The sequence below is a fragment of the Crocodylus siamensis genome, chromosome 12 (assembly GCF_052110815.1).
Source record: "Crocodylus siamensis isolate JL-2025a chromosome 12, ASM5211081v1, whole genome shotgun sequence".
NCBI classification, from domain to species: domain Eukaryota; kingdom Metazoa; phylum Chordata; order Crocodylia; family Crocodylidae; genus Crocodylus; species Crocodylus siamensis.
In genome coordinates, this window is record NC_143406.1 from 50,716,773 (window position 1) to 50,739,250 (window position 22,478).

Sequence of the window (22,478 nt, forward strand, 5' to 3'; positions counted from 1 at the left end):
TGCCCCCCCAAAACATACAAGAATAGGACTTTATTTCAAACTATTAAAATACATTACAGTAGATGTTTGCAGCCCTCAACAGCTCATCAAAACTCATTAAGTGGTCCCAGCCAAAATAATTGCCCACCCCTGATCCAGAATGATCTTGACAAGCTGGTCCAAAATGAACTGAATGAAATTCAATAAGGACAAGTGCAAAAGTCCTAAAGGTAGGATGGAGCAATCACAGGTACAAGTACAGGCTAGGAATGTGTGGTCAGGCTGCAGTGCTGCAGAGACAGACCCGGGGGCTAGAGTGAACTGTAACTTGAAAATGAGTCTTGCTCCAAACCAAACCAAACCAAGGAACCCCACATCCTGGGCTGTATTAATACCACTTAGGCGCTTAGCCAGTGACTTCCCTAGTTCAGGTGTTTAAACTGTCTTTAAACTTGGATAGAAAGCATGTACTGAATGAATATTATTTAAATACAAATTAAGGGAAGGGATTCTTGTACCCTTTACAGCACTGGTGAAGCCTTGTCTGAAATGCTCAGTTCTGAGCATCACGCTGAGAGAAATGTGAACAGATTAGATTTTCATGGACAGGCACAAAAATTATTAGAGATCTGGGAATCTTGATTTAGGAAGAAAAGCTGAAAGAAGCGGGATTATTTAGTGTAGAAAAGACTGAGAGGGATTTGATAAGTCTTCAAATACCTGAAGGGAAGTTATAAAGAGGGGTTAGTCTCTGTGGGCACAGGAGACAAGACAAAGAGAAATGGTCTTAAATTGCAGCCACAGACATTTATGCTTAATTTTAGGAAGAAGTGTTTCACTGTGAGGGTGGTTAAGCATCCGACCGGCGCTGGAACCTCCATCCTTCGCTGTCTAAGAGCAGGTTCGAGGATCACTTGAACTAGATCGGTTGAGTCAGGAGAGATCTTCCCTTGAGCAAGGGATTGGACAATGTGACCTTCAGAGTCCCTTCCAGCCCTACTTTTCTTTGGCTCTTTAATAGGCTTTAAAAAAAAATCTAGTCATTGATTTGCCAGGTACGTTGAAAAGAAGTTGATTACAGAGGGCAGGGCATACAGTGCAAGGGGGCCCAGAGTCTCTCGCAATGCTGCCGACACAGGTAAGACCTAATGTGACATTAAGTGACCAGACACCTAAGAGGACAGCTGCCCACAGTCAACCCAAAAGTCCACTGGGAAGAGTGGGATCCGCACAGGTTGGCGTTTCCTGCCAAGACTGTGGGTGCTTGGGGGCTGCAGTGCTGCGATGCCAGTGGCCAGAAGCAAGCACTTGCTGGGACGCCAGCTGAACGGCCGAGCCTGTGATGCCCACCTCCCTCTCGTGCCGCAGACATGTGCATCCCCTGGCACGGCGGCTCCAGCACCAAGCAGCGGAGCCCGAGCTGTGGCGGGCAGCCCTACGGGGGCGCAGGCTCAGCGTGACGGGGACGCCTTTCTGTCCATCTCGTGCCAGTTCGGGCGTGGCAGCAGGGCCCTGGGCCCGCTCTGCAATGCAGGACATGTATTGTACTGGGCAAGCACGGCCCCAGGTCGATACCAGACGTCGGTACCTGCTGCAACACAGGTGCGGGTGCCTGGGCCGGAGGAGAGTGTGTGGGGCAGAGACAGGCCCCGCGGAGCTCAGCGCTGCCCAGGACAGGACGGAGCAGCGGCTGGCGCCGGCCACTGCGGGACGGGCCCCGAGACAGCGCCTCCCCCAAAAGCTGGCCCGCGGCGATGGCGATCGCAAGGCTCTTTCCGGGCTGAGCCCCACAGACACGACACCCGCGCGGGCAGCGGCCCCTGCCCCGGGGCTGCCCAGACCTGAAGCAGCGGCGGCGGTGGCGGCGCAACCGGCCGGTGCAGCCTTGTCTCGGCGAGCCCCGGCCTCTCCGGCCCGCCCGCTCCCCCGGGGTCCGCTCGGCCCTTCCCTGCGGCCGCGGACTCGTCTTCGCGCGTGCCAGAGCAGGGGCTGCCTGCTCGGACGCGACACACGAGTTGCCCGAACGACGCCCGCGGCCGGGGCCGAACAGCGCCGCCGCACCCCGTACAGCACCTCCCCGCCCCGGGTCCTGAGTACCCGAGGCCGCAGGTAGCCTCCTCGGTGCCTGCAGGAAAAGGCCGGCATGGCCGCGGGCTGAGCACAGCGCGCAGCGGAGAGGACCGGAGCTGGGCCGAGCCGAACCGGGCCGCGCCGCCGACACTTGCGGGAGCCGCGCGCCTCAGGCACCATCCTGGCCATCTGCGGGTCCTACGTGCTGCGGGGGTGGCCGGCGTGGCGGACGGGTCGGGGCGAGGGTCAGAGCGCGCCGGCGCAGCGGGACGGACGGGTCGGGCGGAGGGACACGCCGCGCTGCGCCGCCGCGCTCCGCGCCGAGCAGGAGGGAGGGAAAGTCCGGAGCAGAGACAAAGGGGGGGAGCGGCCGGGAACATCCGGGTCACTCGCCGCCGCCTCAATCCGGGACACGCGCGGGTGCTGCGGCCGCTCACGGTGAGGCCCGGCCGGGAAGCGGGGGAAGGGAAGGGAATGGCCGGGCCGGGCCGGGCCGGGCCGGCCCGGGGGAAGGGCGGCCGCGCCGGCTCCTCCGGGCCACGCGGGGCGGCTCCGGCTGGGGCGGGCCGCGGTGCTGGCAGCCGGACCGCCCCCTCCCTCTCCTCGGCCCCCTCCCCGGGCCGCGCGGCCTCCCCCGGGCCTCGTCTCCCGGCGCGGGGAGGCCGCGGGCCCTGTCCCAGGCGCGGGTGGCGCTGATGCCCGGCGCGGAGGGAGCGGAGCGCTGCGCTATGCTACGCTGTGCGAGGGCCGCAGCAAACTTCCCGCCGGCCCGGCCCTGTGCGGCACGAGGGGCGGCCCCGGTGCTGCCTTGGGGCCGGGGCCGGGCCCGCGCGCAGCAGGCGGCTCCTCCGAGGTGGGGCACTTCCCCGCGGGCTAGCGGCCCGGGGACTGGGACCGGGACCCGGGTGTTGCTGGGCTGGCTGGGCTGGAAGTGTTTTCTAAGACTGGGGAGGACCTTGCACAACTGCGGCAACAGGCCCTGCAGTCTTCTGTGCTTTTTGCCTGTTCCGCTCGGGGGCAGCGAACAACCCACTTTAAGAAGGAAAACACCCTTCTTTATGTAAGGGGGAGTCGGCAGGAGTCACTACTCCAGATTTAAATAAATAGTTTGGTACCTGGAGCCACCGCGCGGTGCAAGAGTTGAAGTTAAACCGAGGCGCAAGGATTGCGGTCCTGTTTGACGGACAAGATGCGGGTTGGAGCAGAGTGGCAGTGAATGAGCACGGTGCTGCAGGGCCATTCCTGGTGAACGGGTTAATGGAGAAGCGGGAAGGATGGACTGGAATGAGCTCCTTCATCCTTGCGCTGTGCTGAGGGGCTTGGTGCATGTTCCTCCTTTCTCGAGCAGGGCTGCTCTGAGCAGCAGGTGTGGCCAGGCACTTTCCTTGGGCAGATACTACCGAAGGCCTGGCTAACTTACTCTGTGCCTTGTTTCCCCTCCAAGTGATCATGACCTGGCACAGTGGGACCAGCCTTTTTGGCAGATGTGCCACGAATTAAACCTCCCTGAGTACTGCTCCAATCTCTTTCCTCGTACCACCTGCTGCTCTGTTTTCTGCTCCCTGCCCACCCCCCATCTCTTGCGTGCCACTTGTTGGCCCTGTATGACCTAGGTCTTCTCTCTTAGTAGCAGGTGTTTGTGTCCTCTTAGAAGAATAATTAGAATAATGATTCTGCAGGATATGGCAAACTTTAGATATTTGCATTTGATTTTTTTAGGAGTGAGTGGAACCTGGGGTATAATCCATATGAGGACTCTTCACCAGCGATTAAAAGAGCTACCGAGGGCCTAGCTCATAGCAGTGTACAGAACATACCCGTGCTTCTGAACACGCTGAGGAAGAAAACAGTGTTTATATTCCTGCTCTGTCACACAGCGTGGTTAGACGTTGCTGCATGCCAGCAGGCAGGGTACCGGAGCAGAAGCATTGAAATTGTCCCTGGAGTTCTTGGTTTGCTTCTGAGTCTGGAATGAGAAAGGTTTAAAGTTTAACATAGATCTTCTGGCAGTGCCCGTAAGAAGTCCGTGGTACTTTCTGCCTGAGGATTTTGATGTGTTCACAGTTCATTTTGCATGGCTGCACATGTTGCAAGGTGTATGATCTCCCACCTCCACAGATGAATAAGCAGACACTAAAATGAAACGGCCAGCTTTGAATTGTATTACTTACAAATTACATTACTAAAAGAAAGTTAAACTGGCTGTCTGTAAAATTTGTATCTGCAACTGTCTGTCCAGAAAAAAAAATACACGAGGTGCATAAATCTGGGGAATCACAATGTTGATCATACTTTTCTCTGCTAAGGGCCTAGTATTTGGAATCCTGCAATATAAACACTTTGAGGGAATCTTTTCAAAACTCTTGAAATTGAGAGAGAACCTAGAAATGTTTCTTCAGCTAGGGGGAGCTTCAGAAAATGTGAGAGTCTGTGTAAACTGGTCCAAATCTAGGTTGAGTCCCTCGAAGTGATTTGCCGATGGTTACCCATGTAGCCTGTGGCACCTGTGGGAATAAAATGTAGTCCAAAGAGACCAGACCTGTACCTTACCCTCTAGACCAAGACCATGATTCTTCACATTGCTGCTCTGTTCGTTTACGGTTTGGTGCAGAGGAAATATGAACTTGGCTAAAATCGTGTTTGGCCAGTTCTTGGGGTGGGGGGTTCTTAAGGGGTTTTTTTCCCCATTAACATCTCTTTCTTTGTCAAATCTTTTGTTTCAAGCCTCTTTCCTGGCTAGTTGCTTGGAAAGTCATAAGCTTTAGAAAAAGGCTCTGAAAATCAATTTAATTTTGTATTTAGGTTTGTATTATAGTGTCCAATTCTTTGTTCTGTTGCAGCCCCCATTTGTATTTTTTTAATTTCAGGGATAACATTTTAGTTTCTATTGTACAGTCAGTTAACTCAGACACTATATGCAGTGAAATCCGTATCCAGGTCTTCAAGCTTGAGCTCAGATGATAGATGCAAGTTAAATTATAAAAAAACAAATTTTGAAAATAAATTCATAACATGAAAGATCTTGTGATTTTTGGATTTATATATTAATTATCATGTGACTAGTCCAATGTTATCCATTTGTATGGCTCTAGTAAGAAATTAAAATATTTCTAAGTAATTCTAAAAATGGAATTTAAGTCTAAAGTTACTCTTCTTTTTGAAAATATTCTCCTTGTCTATTAAACTAACTTGCTAAATGAAATAAGCTGGTGAAAATGTCATGCTGTCTAATTACTATGATTATTTGTTTTGAAATATATAAAAATCATAGTAATATTTAGCAGTGACCGCTTTAAAAATGTTTCCTTAATTTTCCCATTCATATTAGTGAAGCTAACTAGGTCCATTTTACATTGAGTGGAGAGTAGGTAGAAGTAGGAAATCAGATTTATTAGGTGAGAGGAAAAATATTTATGTAATAGAGTGTTACGGTCCTTTTAAAATTTTAGTTCAACTTACTCTTGAGACATAACTGTGTAAAACCATTGATGCAGATGTAGTCCTGCATATAATCTCTTTCATGATGGACACAAAAATACTTCACTGTCTGCAGATCACTTTGAGAATAGTTTAACTTGAAATCGGATGGATGTGTTAAGCTGAATCTAATGCTTCTACTGAACTATGAGGGAAACTTTATGCTGTGTAATAAGAAAGTCGCAGGCTTGTTAGTCCACAGCACGGTGCATACCTGCTAGAGCAGGCAAGAAGGCTAGATAAAGAAGTATAACATTTTACTCTAATAAAATAGAAGGTGAAGGTGCAGCATGTCACTTTTTGGAAAACAGTGTTTGTTGGTGGTTTTTTGGTATAATATGGGTCACAGACCACATGGGTTAATTAAACTTGCTCTGATATAACTGTTCATTAATCTTGTGGAATTTGCATTTGTACATCAGCAAACAAAGCTTGATCCTTAATATTTTTCTTATGAGTAGCTGTTACCTTTTTTTTTGCCTTTAAAAATTAGGGATCAAGCCATAAGCATAACTGATTTTCATGGTTTTTTAGCCGATGGTTGTAGTGTAGCCCAAAGGACCACCAATTACTTTAACAGATCTGTTGTCTCATGCTGTGATTGTCAGCGGGTAGGGAGAAACTGAGGATAAATTACTGAGTATATTATGATGGTAGGGCTTACTGCATATTTACTTTTATTCTGCTGGGGCTGACCTTGGTTCACTAAATTAAATTAATTATTTTATAATTTGACACAATGAGAATATTTTGAAAGAAGTATTAGTATCAAAGTATCTTGTGTTTATTTTTCTATTAAATCTAGTTTTGCCGCAGCCAGTCTTCATCCCTGCAGTGGCGTGGGGAGTGGCCACAGGCCATAGATTGCAGACCACTGCTAGAAACTGATTTACAGGTGCATGAGCTTTCAAGATCAAGAGCTCACTTTTTCAGGTGCTGTAGAAGAACACAGCTAGCTCTGCGCATGTCCTTTCAAGCCATCTGGTGAAATGAACTCTTGCTTATGAAAGCTTATACATCTCTGAATTGAGTAGACCACTGATTCTCAACCACGGTGCTATGGCACCCTGGAATGCCGTCAGATCCTTGCAAGGGTGCCGTGGAGTACCATGCAATGTTAGCACTATTAGGGTTGCAAACATGATGATAAACTCAGAGATTTCAAATAGGAAGCATGTTGTTAAAAACATTCTGACCTGTTGTGGTCTTGCAGTTAAAACTGAGGGAAAATGAAGAACTGACATTTTCCAAGGAGTGCACGAGTCTAAAAAGTTTGGGAACCAGCAAGTTAGACTGTAAGGTGCATGTCCACACTGCCTTTAGTCAGTATGGCTGGTTAGTGTATGCTATTGTAGACCAATCAGAGAATTATAGAAGCAGAATTGTTGGTCTGTATATTTGCCCTATCCCAGTCTCTCTGCCTGGCTTCAGTGTACCATAGCTACCGACAAATATGGTAAGGTAGCATGAACAGTCAGTTCCAATGTAAATCTGTAAATGCATATTTGTATAAAGCAGCATTAAATGCTTTGCTGCAATAAGACAAGCAAGCTAAAACATTCACACTGATTTTTACAGTACTGACCTAGGTATTTTAATTCATGTCTGTTTTATCCTTTAACCTTAAAAGGAGAGCTTTGATCCTCACACATGGAAACTTTCATATTTATAAATGGAATGAAGACATGTTGGTCTGACTCTTCAAATAGGGGGAAGGTCTTAGGAATTTTTTGTGACTGCCTGTTTGAAAAGCTCCTGAGTATGCTGGTACCCACATTACTTTTTTAAATAATTCACTTTTTCCTCCTGTTGTTGTTGCAAGATGGAAGAAAAAAGGAAAAGCATTTTGTGCAGAGTGCTTTCCTTCCCATTCTTGATCCATTTCCCTCCTCATAATGAGGATTCTTTGTTTTTGTTCTGGTCTGGAGGTTTTTGCTGCAGTTCGTAATGATGACCCTCCCTCCACATGTTCTGCTTGCTGCTCCAGTGCCGTAGGTACTGGGCACGTCTACACGAGACGCTCACCGTGCAGTAGCTGAATAATACTGTGCAGTAGCATGTCAGCACCAACACTGCTAATATGCTACTGCATAGTATTATTAGGCTACTGCACAGTAGCATTGCTATAAATGCAGTTACTGCGCATTTATTTGGTACTTGTATAATCGAGTACTAAATAACTGCACAGTAATTGCTGGACAGTAGCATTTTGTGTAGATACTCCTACTGTTCTCAACCTTTTTAGACTCGCACCCCAGAATTGCCACTTCCTTGCCCCCCACCCCCCAAAAAAAGCCAGCTCTTGGTTTTCACAACAGAAAAAGAATAGAGCAACTCTTTTGCAAAGAACTCAGAAAGACCACCACAGTATAGAGTGTTTTTGAGAGGTAGTTAGCTGTGTTAGTCTGAAGTTAAACAGAAGGCAAGATAGAGATGCACTTACAGACTGACTAAATCAGAGATTCGTAAGCTTTTGTGAGCCCAGTCTCAGTTCATTAGGTATGACAGCATCTTTTGATGCTGTTGCTTCCTGTTTGAAATCTTTGGGTTTATCTTGTGAATCATTTGCCCACCTGATAGTGCTAATACTGTGCAGCACCCTTGAAAGCATCTCAAAGTATCCCAGAGTGCCATGGCACCCAGGCTTAGAATTACTGGCCTTGACGGTCAGCAGAGATTCTGCATCCTTCTCTTTTCCATTGGACAGTACAGCCTCTAATAAGACAGGACCAAGCTTTGTCCTAAAATCAAATGAATTGAAATGATGGCAGGAGCCAACAGTGTCTCCCTGCCTGCCTCTTCCTCTTTTGGTCCACACTCAAACCTAAGTTTCTGTCTTTTTTTTTTTCCCCGCCCCCAGTGGTTGCTGTAGCCGCCTTAGTGAAACTGAAGTGATTCTAATAAGTTTTCAGGTCTGTCTTTCCTGCACACGATAATTTCTGTCTCTAGTAGGAACCTACAGGCTGACTAAATTTGACTGTCATTTTCCTGCTTGTTGGTAGGGAAGTCTTGTATCCAGCAACAGCAACACAGAGGAGAATGCTATGTTGTCCTGGTGTGTTAGAGCAGAGAAGTATAATGTTTACGATCACAAAATTTAACTCTTTATTATTCCTGAGCACTTATCGTAAGCATTGTAGTGTTGCTGCTAAGCTGCTAGTGAATTCCGTTTTAATCACGTATAACGTAATGCAAATAAGAAACACAAGATGGGGCTAGTATTTAAGAACTGACCAAAGTCAATAAACTAGGGGATTGTCAAGATGGGGATCCTCACTAGCATCGCAAAATATCGTACTGTTAAATGGCCCAGTGTAGACAAACACTTAGTACACAGTTGAAGATTAGATGCTCTATTTCTAAGATACCATGTGGTAGATGGAGACTAAAAAAGTGATCTGCCAGTCAACCGAATAGTAAAAAGCAAATGTGAGAGATGTGTGAAATGTTTCATAGCATTGCATGACTAATTTAAGGGGTTGTGTTTACCTTATCAGTGGTTATTTGTATTTTAGAGGGACTTTGAATATGTCTGGGATAGCCCTCAGCAGACTTGCACAGGAGAGGAAAGCTTGGAGAAAAGACCATCCCTTCGTAAGTACAGTAGAACTCCCTAATATCCTGCTTCTGCCACTATACTGAATTTGAATTTTTATGGTGATCACCTTTCCTAACTGAAGTGGAACTATAAAGTAGCTGCTGAAATCTGTTCCTCTATTGCATAAAGAAGTTGTAGCCAAGTTGGTGTATGTATAGTAATTACACTGTTCAGGTATGTTAAATGTATCTCTGAAGTCTCACTCTGTTTGGTTTTTTTGTTTTAATGTAGGGATTTGTTGCAGTGCCCACAAAAAATCCAGATGGCACAATGAATCTCATGAATTGGGAATGTGCTATTCCAGGAAAGAAAGGGGTAAGACTCTTACTGTCAACTTAATTGTCAGTGTGGGGGATAGGTGTTAAGCTGTTGTCAGAGATAAAAAAGCAAACAACTGTGGAGTGTGTTGTATTAAATAAAGCTTAACTGATGTTTCCTGCTTTAACTTAACTCCAACTTTTTTGGAACCACATGGCAGTTCTTCTCTTCTGATCCATGCTGCAGCAGACCTAGGGTTCACCTTGATACCTAGTCTGTGTCTGATGTAGTGAATGTTTGACACTCGTAGAAAGCAGGCAAGGAATAGTCTGTCCTTCCACATTAGGATTTCATCATCATGGTCTCTAAAGGTCAAATATTTGGCTTAACCTTAAAGCATGAAGATTAATATTTTTTTAAAACTGTTGTTATTAATTAAAACCATGAATATTTTTTGTGCTTCTTGAATAGCCAGATCCTTCTGGAATCTTGCTAAAAATTTTGACCTGTGTGTCCCATGGCGCAAGATCCTGCAGCCTGTTTATATGCTGTGAGGAAACAGAATTTCCTCTCCATCAGTGTGACATTTCTGTAATGCAGGTAGAGCAGAAACTACTGCCGCCTTCATTTAATTCCTTTGTATCCCTTTTTATACCTCAATTATGTGTAATTCCAGTCTCTTTTTTTATGAGACATTTCTCTTTCTTTTTGCTGATTTTCATCATATTTCTCTGTGCTGCCTCTGAAGCATATTTTTGGCAAGAGTTATCTATGCAGCTGTTGATCTTTCTTGCATTTTTTGACTGAGGTTACACATCAAGTAGAGGTTGTCCTGGATTTTTTGACAGTGATATACTGGTCCCTTTCCTGATTTGGTACAGTTCTTTAGAATCTTTTAAGATGTAAGGGTCATTTGCACACTGGAGAATACGAGTTTATTGCTCCAGATTTAATTGACACTGAACTTCTTTTACCATTGTGTTATCCATTTGCCATTTGTTATCTTTTCACCTGTCTTGCTTGGCTCTCTGAAGTCTTTCACTCCTCTAGTCCACATGGACCAAAGTACATGTCACTTACACAATTTGCTGTGTCACTTCTTGACCTAATTTTAGATGATGCTAAAATATATTAACAATGGATTTAGTAGAAAACCTTGCTGTTGGTATCCAAAATCTGAAGTCTCTCTCTCTCTCTCTCTCTCTCTCTCCATTCATGGATAAACTACTTGACTTTTTGTAATCAAATTAGTATTTGGTTGGTCTTGATATGAATTCTCAAACTTGAATACCTCAGTCATGTTACTTTTAGAGACCTCAACACTGGATGCTAATTTAAGTCTCACATCAGTCTGACAAAATAAGAGAGCTGTCCATAACAACAGACTAAGCACCTCCTCAGGTTTTATGTCCTAACCACTACTGTCCAAGTGTCCAAGAAATAAGGGTGTCTTGAAGCCTAGAAAAAAATCATAAATCCTATGCTTTGGTTGGAGGAAGTCAAAGAAAATGTCTTGTGCATAAAGGAGGTGTTTGCAGACCTGTGGGGTTTAAGACTGTTGAGACGAACACTTTCCCCCCAATCACAGTTGTAGCAATATCTTGTTGGGAGAGGATTATCTCTCAGGTAGATGGTGGCTTCCTTTTTTGACCAAGGGTGGACATTAAGTTAAGGTTGGGTTATGTCCTTTTTGATATCAGGGTAGTAGTAAGAAGTCATCTGGGGAACTGTAAGACTCTTTATCTGTGAAATCAGTAAAAATGTTAGATATAGCACATGAAAGGTTAGAGAATAGGACTTCTAAAGAGTAGTAGCTTATGGTTCAGGAAATTGTAGTGTTAAAAAGAAGCCAAGTAGGCAGGTACAAGAGTTAAGCAAAAGACAAAGAACTAGCAAGACTTGCACAGAACAGCCTGGCTTCTCTTTCTCTCCCCTTTTAACTAAAAGCCTTCCCTCTTTTTAAAAAATGCTTGGCATACTTTGCATGATACTGTAACCTAAATATTTCAACTGTAATTTTCTGACAGACACCATGGGAAGGAGGCTTATTTAAGCTACGGATGCTTTTCAAGGATGATTATCCTTCCTCGCCCCCCAAATGTAAGTAAAACAGCATAATTACGCATTTTTAATAGAATGGGATCAGGTCAGTTAGTGTTTCAGGGCTGTACAATGAACTATCTAGCTACTGGCTACTGATGATAGGGTGATTATTTTGTAACCCTTCAAAACAAATCTGGGCTCTCAGTGAGGCATGCTGTAATTTAAAAATGTCATAACCTATCTTTTTCTCCCCCCCAGATGCAGTCATATGTTCTTTATGATTTAATTTCTTTATTTTTTGGTGATTGGTTTCTCAAGAAAATTTGAGATGAGTTGTTTGGCTACTTGAATTCAGCATGACTGAATGCTTGTAAAAAGACCATTGTCTTTCTTTGGGTCAGTAAAAATAGCTCAGATTTGAAACTTGGTATTTCTCAGAAGAGAATTGCCTTGCCTTGGCTTTGGTTTAGCAAATGACCGAACATTGCACCAAATGCATTTTGTAGAAAGGGGCTGAAAATCACCAGGACTGGAGTTAATCAGATTCCCTGTTCATGTGTACGTAGCAAAGTAAGCATCTAATGCTTTTTTCCAAAAACTTCAAATTGAACAGATCTTTAGCACCAGTTCACGAGCCAAGTAGACTACTTAGCTTCAGAATTTTCTTTATTCTGTCTTTCGTGAAATGTTCAAAAGTCATTAAATTTTCAAAGACTGACATCGTTCCACCTGTTAACCCGCCTATGTAAAGCCATGGGGGCCAACCTTTTCAGTTGCATGCCATAATTAAACCCTGTGCCCTCCCCAGTGCCACTCTGATCTCCTTTCCCTGCCTGATCTGCTGCCTGCCCCACCCCCCAATCTGCTGCACAGCTGTGCCTGCACACAGGCTGCGCCTGACCTTTGTGTCACCCATGCTGCAGGTTGCCCACCCCTGTTGTAAAGAACCGAAACATTCAGCGAGGTTTCTTAAATGTAAACTGTATTGTAACTTTTAACTATATACTGTGAGAGAGATGGGATATTGCCATGTTGCATATTCGGGATTGTATAATAACAATTTCTGCAATTATTTAATATTTGATAACCAAACAACACTAATCCACTAACTGAGGAAATCTTGAAGGAATAGTCTTTCAAATTAATGGATTTTTCTCTGCCACTGGATTTCTAGTCTCCCAGCCAATTACTTGAACATATGTTTTTAAATTAGCATATAGTTTCTAAAACATTCGGTTGCTCCTTGGTGTCCTTAAGCAGCTTCTGAGGTAGAAGTCTTCTCTTTGATGCCAAGACTTAAGTTCTTCTGAGAGCAGTATTTCTTTAGAGCAGACCATTATATGGTACAATTTCTTTAGCCTCTTCTGAAATGTATGGTGCGTCTCAGCTCTTTAGGTAGGTTTTGTTTGCCAGAGGCATGTGGTAGGTCTCCAGCCAAGTGCTTATAACATAACAAGATGTCAGCCTTTTGATCTGCAAATGCTGACATGGGACATCCTAGAAAACTTCAGCTGGTTTGAGAGATGTGGTACTAAAAGAATTCTGTTTCAAAGTAGGAAATATTTCAAACTATTAAGAGTACCAGTGGTATGAGGGGCCCGCGTTCCTGTCGGGTCTCATTAGGGTTGACCATTTGACCAGTCAAGTATTTTAAGCATTACTTTATTATAACAGTGAAGAGAGGAATGTCTAATCTTTAGCAGGTAGATACTTCATCTAGATTTTAAAAAAAAGTAACATAATTTATTGTGAATTGAGACGATTACATTGTAAAAAATTAAGTTTTTATACCTATCAATGTTAGATAAGTATAAATGTTATTGGTATTCAAGAGTGAAGAGTTCTTCTTTTTCATAGCTTTTATCCTGAAACCCTAAATTAAGCTGAACTGTTAGGAAAAAAAAACCCAGCTGTTTTAAAAATTGATTTTTTGTCTTTTCTGTTTGCTATATTTAGTGTCTGAGTATGCAGCAGGCCAACTCTTCAAGCATTTTGCTGGTCACATTTTATAGAATCAGAGAGAGAGGACTAGAAGGGATGCCCAGAGGTCTTCTAGAGTCCAACCCCCTGCCTGAGGCAGGCTCATCCCTATCTAAACCACCCTATATGATGGTCACAGAAGCATTGGATGCAGGTGTTGCTGTGGATGTAGTCTTTCTGGACTTCAGCAAGGCCTTTGACACCGTCTCCCACCCCATCCTCATTAAAAAACTAGGCGACGGTGGCATTGATGCCTACACAGTCAGATGGATTGCAGATTGGCTGAAGGGTTGTACTCAGAGGGTAGTGGTGTATGGGTCATATTTGACCTGGGGAAAAGTGGGCAGCAGAGTCCCCCAGGGCTCGATTCTTGGGCACGCGCTGTTCAATTTCTTTATCAGTGATTTGGACGATGGGGTGAAAAGCAATCTGTTTAAATTAGCTGATGATACCAAAATGTGGGGTGAGGTGAGCACGCTAGTAGGGAGGGAAAGACTGCAGCAAGACCTGGATAGGTTACAGGGGTCGGTTAACAAAAACAGGATGCGTTTCAATACTGACAAGTGCAGGGTGCTCCAGTTGGGCAGTAGTAACCAGCAGCACACTTACAAGATGGGGAAACTCCCTTCTTGAGAACACGGAGGCAGAAAGGGATCTTGGAGTCATTATTGACTCCAAGATGAACATGGGCCGACAATCCGAGGCAACAGTTGGCAAGGTTAACCGGACCTTGTTGTGCATCCACAGGTGCATCTCAAGCAGGGCCAAGGAGGTGATCCTCCCTCTCTATGCAACACTGGTCAGGCTGCAGCTGGAGTACTGTGTCCAGTTCTGTGTGCCGCACTTCATGAGGGATGTGGACAACATGGAGAGGGTCCAGAGGAGGGCCACCCGCATGATCCGGGGGCAACAGGGCAGACTCTACAGTGAGAGCCTGCGGGACCTGAACCTGTTCAGCCTTCACAAGAGAAGGCTGAGGGGGGACCTGGTGACCGTCTGTAAACTCACTAGGGGAGACCAGAAGGGTTTGGGAGAGATCTTGTTTCCCTGAGCACCCCCCCGCATAACAAGGAATAACGGACACAAGTTGTTGGAGAGGAGGTTTAGATTAGACAGCCATAAGAACTACTTCACAGTGAGGGTGACTAGGATCTGGAACCAGCTTCCAAGGGAAGTGGTGCTGGCTCCTACCCTGGGGGTCTTTAAGAGGAGGCTTGATGCCTACCTAGCTGGGATCATTTGAGCCCAGTTTTTTCTCCTGCCCAGGCAGGGGGTCAGACTTGAAGATCTACAAGGTCCCTTCGACCCAACTTCTATGATTCTGTGATCTGAATCCACTGTCTAATGGAAGTAAAACTGTAGTCGTCCCCAACACAGCCACGAGACTTAACACCCTAATCTGCCACAGGTACAGCAGGAGGACAGTGGCCCCCACTGTCACACTGCTGCAAGTGTGACATAAAAATATGCTAGAGAAATCTAAGGAAAAGGGTCCCACACCCTGCTACAAAGGAAAGAAAACCCCCACAGTCCATACCAGTCTGACCATGGGGTAAAATTCCTTCCTGACCCCAAATATGGCAATTGATCTGACTGTAAGCAGAGGGGAAAGACCCTTTAGCCAGGAATCTCTCCAGGTTTAAGTCCCAGCAAGAGCATCAGCACATCCCAGTCAAAATCCCCAGCCTTGGCTGCAGTCAATACCCAATGTCTCTGATGGAGGCTTAAAAAACTTTCCCGATGCATGTAGCAGCAGGAGGGGAAAAAATTCCCTCAACCCTATGTGGCCATCGGCAAAGTCCAGAAGCATGGAAATTCTCATAGTAAAAAGTAGGCATAACTACCCCTACATCATCCCTGACTAATGTCTGTCCAACCTCTTTTTGAACACCTCCAGTGGTGGACTCTACAGCTTCCTTAGGCAGTCTGTTCCACTGCCCCACTGTCCTAACAGTGAAAACCGTTTTTCCTGGTACCTAATCTAAACCAAGTTGGCTACAACTTCAAGCTGGTGGTCTGTGTCCAACTCTCAGCAGCAAGAGAGAAAAGATGTTTTCCTCCTTCTTTATGGCTGACCTTCAGGTATTTGAAGGCTGCTGCCATGTCTCCTCTTAAATGCCTCTGAACTTGTCTGTTTCCTTCAACCTCTCCTTGTATGACTTGCCTACCAAGTGCTTTATCATTTTTTGTTGCCTGCGTCTGGACCCTTTCTAACTTCGCCAGATCCTTCTTTAAAAATGTACAGCCCAAAACTGCACACACTACTCTAGATGAAGCGTAACTAAAGTTGAGGCACTGTCGTGTCCTATATCTTGCATGTAATGCTTCTATTGATGTGTACCACAGTGGCATTCACATTTTGTGTAGCTGCATCTCACTGCAGACTTGTACCAAGTCTGATCTACTAAGATGCTTAGATCTTTCTCTGAAGTGCTACCATCCAGTCAGGTCTCGCCCATTCTGTATTTATATTGTTGATCGTTCTTCCCCAGGAGTACCATGTTGCTTTTGGAAATGTCTGCATTCATAGCAGCTGGCCATTAGGAGAACCCTTTTTTATGTAGCTGGCTTTGGTTCTTCCCTGACCAGAGAGCATCTCCTGCAGCCGCGTGTGGCTCAGGAGAGAGGAGTTCTAAATGGAGAATGTGTCTATGTGCAGGACCGAGGGGCAAGAAGTCCTTGCTTCTGCCCTTGCTAACAGATGACACTGATGCAATAAAAAAGATACCACCTATGCCAGTGCACTCTTGGCTTCAGAGTACATTTGACAATTTTTGACTTTGGTCAAATTGTAGTGGTCAGTTGACCAGTCAATTGACATTATTTGACTGGTCAACTGACCAACTTGTTAACCATAAATTTTATTATAGGTTAAATCTTGCTTAAAGCCATGGTGCAGTGCAGAAAAAAGTATATTCAGCGTTCGCTTATTAGTGTTTTGCTTCAAGGTAGGTTATCTGTTGCTTTGCATTTAAGCCTAGTACAGACTGTGGGGCTATTAAGGAAACAAAATTTGATTTTAGGACCAAAATTCATTCATGTTTCTTTGTGTTTTTTAAAAAATGCGGTGGGGTTGGGAGGGTGGCAGGAGGGGAGAGAGAGGCAGGTATACAACTGAACTGTGTGAAGATGTTTGAAATAACAGGGAAGATTCTCTTCCAGTGTGACGGCTGGTGCATGCAGCTACTTGTTTTGGGACCTGTTTTTTGCCTTCAAAATGTCAGTGCCTATTGATGCTAATACCTACTGTCTATCCATACCAGAACTTCTCTGTATCCTAGCCTAGACTACCTGTCCTGTTCATCTGGGACCAAAGTAGCCTGGGGTGAATTCTAATGTTTTTATCCAAGAAGTGTGGAAGGACTAATAGTAACTGCACTGCAGAAATCCAACAAATACTGTAACTGGGGTGTTTTGCAGTAGGGGATTGTGATAGGGAAAAGTGTCCACCATTAATAGATGCCAGTTTTTTAAATATTTTGACTTAAGAATTGATCCAAGAATCTTAAGTTTTTTTCACATAAAGAACTGTCATCCATCTTCTGTCTTAGGTAAATTTGAACCTCCGTTATTCCATCCAAATGTGTATCCTTCAGGCACAGTGTGCCTCTCTATCTTAGAGGAGGACAAGGATTGGAGGCCAGCAATCACAATTAAACAGGTCATAAACTTTTTCTGTTTTAAACTTCAGACATATGTACCGTTGCTTGCTTTGTCATGTTGTGAGAATTCAAGATGTGATATGGATGCTTCATCATGCTTTTTTATAAAAAGTTCTGAATTGCATGTTTCATAGTATTACTTATACAAATGACTCTTTGTACTCCATCTCTCAAACAGATCTTGTTAGGAATACAAGAACTTCTAAATGAACCAAATATTCAAGACCCAGCTCAAGCAGAGGCTTACACAATTTACTGGTTAGTACTTTTTTCACATGCATATAAATCAGCCCCTAGACGGTAATTTCTTGGTCTGTTCAATGGCCTGAATTTCTGAGGTGTTTTCTTATGCTGCAGCTTCAAGTGAAAGTTTATATTGAAGGTCCCTTATCTTGTGCTGCTGTTATAACAGCACGGTGGCCTCAGTCAGGAATCAAGTTCCCATTGTGTTGGGTGTTGCATAGATATGTCTAGAGTTACCGCTTCTAAACAGCTGACAGGCTGGGCTAAGGACAAAGCATGGCAATTAAATGAAACAATGATAGAGGCAAAAAAAAAGGAAATACAAGGTAGCAAGTCATGGATACTAGTTGTTTGTACAGTTGTAGTTTACCACCTGACAAACTGGTATTTAATGGCAGGCTCTGTGGGCATTTTAGTCTCCAGGAAAGATTTAATTAGTGAGCTTAAAACTGTTTTGATCTTGTGATAAAGGGAGCCATTGGAAGGACTTGAAACATATGTAATAAAACATATGTAATATATTTGAAGGGAAAAATAATGGAAGTAACTTTTGGGTCTGTATTTTGCACAGGCTTAAATGGTGCAAAGTCCCAGTAATCAAGGCTGGAAATGAGGAAATAAAAGGTTCAAATGAAAGCTGTGGGATTCCAAGCTAACCCTCTTCCTCCCCTCCCCCCTCCCCGATCTTGGACAGTAACAATTGAAAAGTGCCAAGTTCTGAAAACACTTGGATCTGCTGACCCTAGAGGGCAGAGTTAGTCTCATGGGGCCATCAGGATCGAGGAAGGATAAGGGTGGAGGACTGGGCTTTAAAGTTGAGAGAACCTCAGTAGATTCTTCAATATCAGTGAATGCAGGCACAGGGTGGGAGATGATCCTGCATACAGCTAGGGACAGGAGTTCGAGGCAAGAGTCTAGACTGTGCATTCCTTGATTTTTAAAGGTAAAGGAATACGAGGCAGGTTATACTTAAAAGTAAGCTGCTGGGAGATGATGCATATGGAGTAAAATTTGTTTTAAAATCATACCACCAAATGGGAATCTGAATTTTACTCATCAGCTGGAGCACATCATACCAACTTTGAGCAAAAACAAGTCCTTTGTTTGTCCCAGCTCTACCCCCAACTCACCTCCCATTCATAGTGAACTACAGAGAGCAGGTTCTAGGCAAGTACCACCACAAAAGGAAAACCGGACTCTTGTATATAAAGTCAAGCTCCTTTTGTCTGCAGTCTCTTGTTGACATTAACATAATAAGAATCAAGTTTCCAGCTAAGAACCTAGTTACAAGAGATGAAAGTAGTAGTTTCTATGTGCTTAGTTCTTAGCAAAAATAAAATAAACTCTGAGGAACTTGCATGCTCTCTTACAAGTCCCTTGTATAGAACTGGGCTATAGAAGACCTGGAGCAGGGCTTGTTAAAGCTTTTCTACAGCTGTATAAAGGCTCTTCAGCTATATCCATCCAATTTTCCCTTCCTCATAACTGCATCAGTTCCAGCAGTCGTCATCTCCAGAACAAGGGACACCTACTGAATTGCAATACCTCTTGTATGTGTAAAGCCAAAACTTGATTTTTAACTTGAGATTAAAACCCAGAACACTCAAAGTGAGGTGCATGGATGCTGGCTCACAAGTCTTCCCACATCTAGAGGGATTTCATCAGATGGAAATGTATCTTAAAAGTAGACTGACCCAAGTGTATCATATCTTCATAGGCTGCAGAGTAGCTAAAAGGATGTCTAACTTGTGTGTGCACCGTGGTGATAGTCCAGGTCACTGTTACTCTTAATGAATAATTGGGGTTGTGAGAAATTACCCAGAGAGCAAGAGGTCACATGCATTTGCAACTTGATCTGGTAAATAAATACATAGGAAGATGTGATACTGTTTAAACAGGTCTTTTCAATTGAACTGTTATATTTGTATTCAAGAAAATAAATTGTTCAGATTTGTACTGGTGGCTTACTGTCTTAACTGCTGATCTGTTGCTCTGTAAGACTAATGGAATTTTAAGCACTATTACTAGAATATTCCTGTCTTTCCTTGTTAGATGGGAGAAACTAAGTTCAAGTACACACCTATACAGACCTGCTAAGGCAAGAGATGATAGCTGGCAGGCTTCTGTGGCAGGAAAAGATTGTGAGATTTTGAGGAGAAAGCACATCATTTAACTTGCCAGTTAAATTGTTCCATGTGCAATCTAGGAAGCTTTAGAAGAAAACTATTATGACTCCAGTGTGTGAAGAGAACTTAATGAGATGTCATGTTTCCTGCCTGCCAGTTTTGCTAAGCAGGCGTGAGCTGAACATCTATCTACCAGTGTGATGCGTCCACAAAGTTGTGGTCATGTCCCACTTCTCAAAATAATCTGTTTCCTTTTTCCTGCAACAAATACACCTTTTGCCCAAATACTAGTGATCTGTCTTACCCAAACTGCCAGGTTGTAAGATTTGATGGCCCCTTCTAATCAAAGTGGATTCCAAATGACCTTTTTAAAGGAATTGTGTAGTTTTGGACACATGAGCTGTTACTCTGTAGCAGAGATCTTTCTCATTTAACCCTTTGATTGTTTAGTCATGAGCTGGCATTTATTTACTGCTGATGCAGAATGTGGTGGCAAAAAAGAAGCTCTGGAATTCTGCCGCCTACTTATTCAGGTTGGCCATTTGTCTGCCTTTCCTTTTGGAACATGTAATTAGAACTTGTATGGTCATTTGCAGAAGATTTTAAGGGCAGTTCTCATAGTTGTTCCTCTTTACCTAGAAGCAGCACCTGCTTTTGTAATAAGCTTCAGGGTGCTTGCCACGTGTACTGAACTTAGTACTTATCTGTGGTGCAAAGCATTGTCAAATAGAGGCTAGGATGAAATTCTGAGTTGTGGATGTAGGTGTCTAGTGATAAAAGCTAGTACTGACACCCTTCTGTGGAAATTCTTTACCTTTTAAACACCTTAATTTTATCTTTTTCATCAAGTTTTTCTCCTGGCCTCAAATTAACAAGGATTCTTTTAGAGAATTCTCACTGACAACCTGTCACACTTTTAGCTTCTCTCATTCCTTGGAGTCTCAGTACACCAGAGACTTTTTATGGCTGAAGCAGGATGACTGCGCCCAAAAGCTTGCAAAGAACTTTTTTCCAGCTACTCAGTTGATCTGATAAAAGATATCACATCTACCCAAAGAGCCTTGCCTGCTATGTCCTTAGACCAACCCAGCTCCAACCAAAAACCCAGCAAGGATTCTTCTTGCATGCATGGGAAAGTCAGCATTAAAAAAAGGCAACCAGATTGTGTCTTTTTTGGTAGAACTTTTTTACAGTTTCATTTTTGCATTTCCTGGTTCTGAAAAGAAACAATAATCCCATTACAAGAGGGAAGCACAGTACACCAGCACCTCCTTCTTGGCAAGGAAGCAAAGTATGTGAACTGTACCCTGACTAGTTCACTGCCATGTACTGTGTTTCCGCGAGTCCCTGCTCCTCTAAGTGTATAGGGAAACTTCTCTGTCTAATCTTCTGCCTTCAGAAATAATTTAGTCTCATACATAAGAACTCCTAGAACTCATTGTGCAGATTGACATCTGCTGTATCTGATATCTGTGTGTTCCCCCCAAAAGTAATTGCTTTCTTTTTTTACTCTCCAGCCAAAACAGAGTGGAATATGAAAAGAGGGTTCGAGCACAAGCCAAGAAGTTTGCGCCATCATAAGCACCTGTCATGCAGCATCTTAAAAGGAAGGGATTGGTTTGGCAAGAACTTGTTTACAAAATTTTTGCAAAATCTAATGTTGCTATGTACAATTAATATCCACTTAGGGGAGGGGGTTGTATGTGTGCCATTTTCCATATTCGCCACTTGTATACAGTTCTAAATTCGCTGAATTGCCCCAGTTTTTTCATACAGGGTCTCTTCCTTCAGTCTTTTGTATTTTTGATTGTTATGTAAAACTTGCTTTTATTTTAATATTGATGTCAGTATTTCAACTGCTGTAAAATTATAAACTTTTATACTTCTATAAATTCACTAGTATCTCTAGTTACTTTGCTATCTGATGCAGGCATGCTTTAAAATGTTTAGAACTATATTTAGCCTCTAGCTGGCTGTATGAAAAAATCATGCCCTCCACCCCCTTCCCTCCCCTTAATTTGTTTTTCTATCTTTCAGAAACTAGGTTGTTATTGCTTAAGAGCCTCTGAGATCCAAAGTCAGCCAGCATCTTGATTCTGCATCACTTCCTTTGTGTTTATATGGCGTTTTTGTCTGTGTTGCTGTTTAGAGTAAATAAACTGTTTATATAAAGGTTTTTGTTTCATTATCTTCATTAAAACAATTAAAAGGAGGAAGGGCTTCCTGTTAAACAGTCTCAGACAAAATTTAGTAAATACCACCCCTCTCTCCTTTTGTCCCTTTGTAGAAGCCGTTGATAACATTCCATCTCTCTCATTGTCATCTGTTGTAGAAGTTGCCCCCTTTTAACTCTATCCTGTGGAGTAAAGGTTATACAACCTTAAGTACTTTTAAATCCATTCCTGAAATCTTTTAAGAAGAGTAAGCTCCAACTAGCGTATTGTTAGCTAGATTGGTTAAAGTGGTCAGTACTGTAACTAGGTTATAAATATAACAATAGACTGATAGCAAGATGCACTACTATTATGTATATTAATCCTATAGATTCAGTTATTGATATAACCAGTTTGGAGTGAGGGTTTACAAATTGGAATGTTTTAAAACAAAATATGTAGGTATTGAACCTAAAGAATAGTAAGCTAGATTGAACTGTATATAATAAAGACTATTTTGCTGGAAGTGTTGAGGTAATTTTTAGAATCTACAGTTTTTAAATGACTGCTTTAAAAAAAAAAGAGAGAGAGAACCATTATCTGAAAGTCAATGAAGGTAACATTGGGAGAAGGGGCAAAGTTCTTGCCTATGTTTATAACTTAACTCTTATGACTAAGAGAAGAGTTTTTAAATTTAAAGAGACCCTTCTTTTCCTTGCCCCAACCAAGTCTGAAATGTAACAGCATTTATAGACTTATTTCCCACACTTCCTTTTTTGCAAAGGTAATTCTACCAAACTGGTGATGAAATGACAAAAGCTTCACTCTATCTAAAATGTAACGCCGCAGCTGGACTGGCTTTGAAATATAACTCTATTTCCCTATTACA

The 22,478-nt window shown here is 43.4% G+C and overlaps 1 protein-coding gene across 3 annotated transcripts; it reads left to right on the forward strand.

Moving 5' to 3' along the window:
• Nucleotides 1–2,353: 2,353 nt before the first annotated feature.
• On the forward strand, nucleotides 2,354–21,609 carry UBE2I (ubiquitin conjugating enzyme E2 I). Of its 3 annotated transcripts, none has more exons than XM_090023638.1 (7): nucleotides 2,354–2,487; nucleotides 9,042–9,120; nucleotides 9,356–9,439; nucleotides 11,410–11,482; nucleotides 16,957–17,066; nucleotides 17,246–17,325; nucleotides 20,954–21,609. In XM_090023638.1, the coding sequence occupies exons 2-7, from the start codon at nucleotides 9,055–9,057 to the stop codon at nucleotides 21,015–21,017; spliced, it is 477 nt and encodes a 158-aa protein (XP_089879764.1). In that variant the 5' UTR covers nucleotides 2,354–2,487; nucleotides 9,042–9,054; the 3' UTR covers nucleotides 21,018–21,609. The 3 variants fall into 3 exon arrangements, with proteins under 3 accessions (XP_089879764.1, XP_089879763.1, XP_089879765.1); XM_090023637.1 differs by lacking the exon at nucleotides 2,354–2,487 and adding an exon at nucleotides 2,543–2,902; XM_090023639.1 differs by lacking the exon at nucleotides 2,354–2,487 and adding an exon at nucleotides 4,006–4,029.
• The last annotated feature ends 869 nt before the right edge of the window (nucleotides 21,610–22,478 follow it).

What these genes read in the sequence shown, in the direction of transcription:
- UBE2I (XM_090023637.1), top strand. Translation starts at nt 2,745, where the DNA reads ATGCCCGGCGCGGAGGGAGCGGAGCGCTGCGCTATGCTACGCTGTGCG. An exon ending in CAGCAGGCGGCTCCTCCGAG is followed by an intron (nt 2,903 to 9,041) that starts GTGGGGCACTTC and finishes TTTGTATTTTAG; the next exon opens with AGGGACTTTGAATATGTCTG. An exon ending in GAGGCTTACACAATTTACTG is followed by an intron (nt 17,326 to 20,953) that starts GTTAGTACTTTT and finishes TTTACTCTCCAG; the next exon opens with CCAAAACAGAGTGGAATATG.